A 4,396-nucleotide genomic window follows, 5' to 3' on the forward strand; every position below is an offset into this window, starting at 1 on the left:
CAGCGCCGCGCACCGGACGAGCACACACCGAGCACGTCCCGTGGGTGCGCGAGACGTTGGGGAGTACTCACGTTGGGGTTGTTGGGGTTGTTGGGGTTGTGTCGCAGCGGCGGGCGCGAGGGCGGCGCGGGCAGCAGCACGCCGCCCGCCGGCCGCGCCGTCGCCGCCGCCTGCACCTGCCGCGGGGGCAGCTCCGGCACTGCCGACATTATTGTAGTTACGAGTTTCATCCATACTAATTAAGCTGAAGAGTTCTTAATCTCAAGAAAAATTAATTCAGTGTTAGATAGCTATATATGTACCACGGGCGAAGCCGGGGCGGACCGCTAGTTTAAAATAAAAATAATAATAAATAGTCGAAAATCTTAACAATAGATAGCAAAGAATATTTGCTACATAAATCTATGCAATAAAAAAGGTCACCGACTTGCCGGAGGGGGAGGTATCTAAATCTAGATAAAATAAGGCCAACAGGCAACAATTTCGTATCGAACACAAATATAATCACGTGAATCGGTTGAAAACCTTTAAACGATTAACAAAACTAAAAAAAAAAACACAATCGAATTAAAAGCCTTCGTTTTTGGGAACGGATGAAAAATTCGGCTCTAACGATTTTCATGAAATTTAGTATATAAGGGGTTTCGGGGGCGATAAATCGATCTAGCTAGGAATCTTTTTTAGAAAATGTCATATTCGTGTTTATTCGTGTTTTATCGATTTAAACTTACTTTTTTAACAAATATGAGGCGTTTGAGTAGTCCCAATTTATTATGACTCTTCCTGACATCTATTGGCGAATAATAATACTATAAATGCGAAAGTTTGTGAGGATAGATGCATATGTATGTGTGCGTCTGTTACTCTTTCACGCAAAAACTACTGAACCGATTGCAATGAAATTTGCTTCGTAGATAGCTGGACAACTGAAATAACACATAGGCACTTTTTATACCGATATTCCTACGGGATACGGACTTACGCGGTTTCAACCGCGGGTCACAGCTAGTTAGAGTTAATATGGTATAATTATATTAGGGCAATTTCTGGGTAAAATTAAAATTTCCAAAACCGACTTCAAAAAAAGGAGGTTCTTAATTCGCCCCTATTTACTTTCGACTGGGTGAAATAAATTTGAGTATCCCTTTTTTTAATTTTAGATTATAATATAATGAATAAATCGCGTTTAAAATCCGTTAAAAGTCTTCAATTTACAAATACATTTCACCAATTACTCAGGTACACACCAGTTCCATACAAGGGCGAGTGCGGCGGTGACTGCGACATCGGGTTGCACTGGTAGGGCGGCGCCTCGCCGGCCGGCGGGAGGTGCGGGTTGTGGTTCCCGTTGGTGGTGGGCCCGTTGCTGCTCGACGAGAACCCGTATTTGCTGTCATAGCCACTTTGCTGAAATACGCGTTTGTGGAACAATTTATTATTTTGATTAGGATTTCTGTGGAAGAAGATTGAAGTTTTGAGGGTTTGAGTTTTTCTAAGTTCGAAGGCGACAAAGTTTATATATTTAGTGTGGACGAAAAGGACATTAATAGAATAAAACAATTGCGTGTTATTAAAAAAAACTTAGAAGCATTTTTATATTAATAAACGGATATTTTAGTATTAATAAACGGATGAACGTAATAAACCTACATGTAAAAAATAAACGTTGTCGCTCTCAAACTAAATTATATTGGTAGATATTTGTTCCCAAATAAATTTTGACAAAACCATGTAAACAAATAAATATGAAAATGTTTTTAAAGCGAATGAAGGGTAGATTGAGCACAGAGGGTGGATTGAGCATTTATATCATTGACATGATAAAAATTATGATAAACAGCTAGTTAGAGAGCTCATGCCCAATCCATACTCCATGATGAGCAAACAAGGACAAACATATTTACCAACCGTATAAGGCGGTGGAACGGCATCTGCCATATGATTCATGTCCTCGTCCCGGTCCATATTGTCCTGTGTGGTCGCTATGGACGGATCTGAAGAAGACTTCACGAGTCTCGGCGCCGGAGGACTCACTTCCAAATCGCTCTCAGGACTAGACGCGTACGACAATCTATTCTCCGTGCTCGACGACATCGAGAATAAGAAGTCGTCTGACAACGGCTCCGGACGCTGTGACGTCGTTTCGCATCCGCCATTTCGTTTCGTCAATTTTCCGGCCATTTTGTGGTTCAGCGTCGAGGGTGGGTATGGAATCGGGTGATAAGACAAGACAAATGAATGATTGTACAAAAGTTACAGATACTAAAATCGTTTAGCGTCTGTGAATGATTAATGCATTGGGTCACACTAAAAATCAACATGCAAAGTTATTGTAAACATTCGTTTATTAAATTTTAGTCGTATGTATTGTTTTATTTGAATGTTGATTTTTTTTAAACAAACGTGGTATATAACACTGTGTTTATGGGTATATTACAAACTAAAAATTCAAAACGCAAATTCGGGGACTAAATAATTAATAGCAAAAAGAAAAATATACACATGTCTAAAAATATAAGTGAAGAGAGCATTAATGGAAACAAGGGGTTGAAATGATAAAAGGGATATCTACATATGATTGATTAGGAATAGTTACAATATGAAGCGAAATGATAATTAATTATAGAAGCACAATAAGAAGCGAGTAAAAAACCCTTAGTTATTATGTACAAGCACTATAAACAAAATTAACCAGAATTGTCTTATTAGTACTGGTAACTCCACAAACGTGTATCCAACATCATTTACACGTACCCTAAATGTTGTTCAGAAATTGGTTTATTTAATGATATGTCTCTTTCTACTTCAATCTTTTCGTCGTCTTTGTCAATTTCATCTAATTTAAGCGTCGGAAGTGACAAATTTTTCGTTTTACTCAATGATCTTGGAGAAACTGTGGGCAAGGTGCGTGACTCGCTCACTCTCGCCGAATTGATAAATGGATTCTGATTACATTTACAATTCGGTATTCTACAGATCTGACGTATCGGCCTTTCTAGAACTGGTTTAGGCGTTACTTTCTGCAAACGTGCCTTCCAGTCTGGGACCTCATTAGATTTTTCAGCATTCTGGAAAAACGCTGAGGCCGGTCTGAACTGATCTGACACTGGAAGGACAGACGTCGGCCTTTGAATCTTCGTGCTAGGTAGCTTTGACGAAGTTTCTAAAACACTATATGGCCTGAATGTTTGCGATGCGTTATTCTTTTTGAACATATGAGACAGTTCAGGGCTTACAGTGGGGTTTTGTAATCTTGTGTTCTTTGATCTTTGGTATTGTCTTTCTACATACGGATAGCTCATTGTATGTCTACTTCTGTTCAAGTTAGGGTTAGTATTAGGCATGTTATACATGTTATTGGGCATGCATGGCGTTAATGTCTCTGAATAGTAATACGGAACTACATGATTCCTGTTAGCGTCGTACAGCTCGTGACGTTTAGTGGTGTTAGTGTCTGGTGAGAAGATGTTTGGTGAACGGATTGGTTGTGGAGATTGAGGATAATATTTGAGAGGATAGGATATTGGGTAGAACGCGGGGTAAGGTGAGGGAGGTATTGGGAAGTATATATCCGACACCATTTCAACGTGCTACACCGAAAGATAACAGAAAGAAATTGGTTAATAATGCGTCGATTGATAGAAAAAATTTGGAGAATATTACAGTTGCTATAGTTACGTTGCTAGAGGAAATCCTAGTTGTATTTTTGGAAAGCTTTACACTTTATCTTCCTTTTATTTTTATTGAGATAAAAGAGAGTAATATTTAAGTAATGCCCAGGTTTTTTATAACGAAAAACTAATTGAGGAACGAAAAAAAATATTGAGATAATAGCAGAAGGCACAAGTACTGAAAAATTGTAATCTTCTTGGTTATATAAGAAAGATAAAGTGGTTTCATTAACTTCAGTATGGAAGATTGTATGTTAAAAAAAAATCGTCCAAATTTCTTCCAAGCTACCATTAACTTATAGCACATACATTTTACCAAATGCACCCTTTTTAAGCAACCATCTTCATGTAAAGATCATTCTGTTGATAATATAAACGAAATAAAAATTAATAACAGATAGACATACACATACACAATACTGCATATGTAAATAGATGTGATAATGAAAGATCAATAAACCATGAACCACCAGCATGAAAATATAAAAAAACTTATTTATATAGAAAAATAATTGAGCTATTTTTATTGCATGTCTATATTTCATTTTAGCGTTGTATATCATACAAAAAGTTAATTTGATCAAAAATGAAATATCAGCAAATGTCAATTTAAAGTCATTTGATACACAAATGAATTCCTATCATTTAAAAGTTACCCATAGCTTCCTCTTTCAAGGAAAACTATAAGAGTTTAATCCCCTTTAATTCAGCCCTAAGATTATTAT

General features: G+C 37.4%; 1 protein-coding gene across 1 annotated transcript in view; it reads right to left on the reverse strand.

Annotated features, from left to right (window-relative positions):
• LOC119828883 (tight junction protein ZO-1-like) overlaps positions 1-4,396 on the reverse strand; it is an 85,480-nt gene that overhangs the window by 12,216 nt on the left and 68,868 nt on the right. Inside the window, exons 16-18 of the mRNA XM_038351176.1 lie at positions 1,909-2,130; positions 1,248-1,407; positions 10-199 (exon numbers count right to left, since the gene is read on the reverse strand). Of these exons, the coding sequence (XP_038207104.1) occupies positions 10-199; positions 1,248-1,407; positions 1,909-2,130 (572 nt within the window). The remainder of the gene's footprint in view (positions 1-9; positions 200-1,247; positions 1,408-1,908; positions 2,131-4,396) is intronic.

This window comes from Zerene cesonia, chromosome 9 (assembly GCF_012273895.1).
Source record: "Zerene cesonia ecotype Mississippi chromosome 9, Zerene_cesonia_1.1, whole genome shotgun sequence".
Taxonomy (NCBI): Eukaryota; Metazoa; Arthropoda; class Insecta; order Lepidoptera; family Pieridae; genus Zerene; species Zerene cesonia.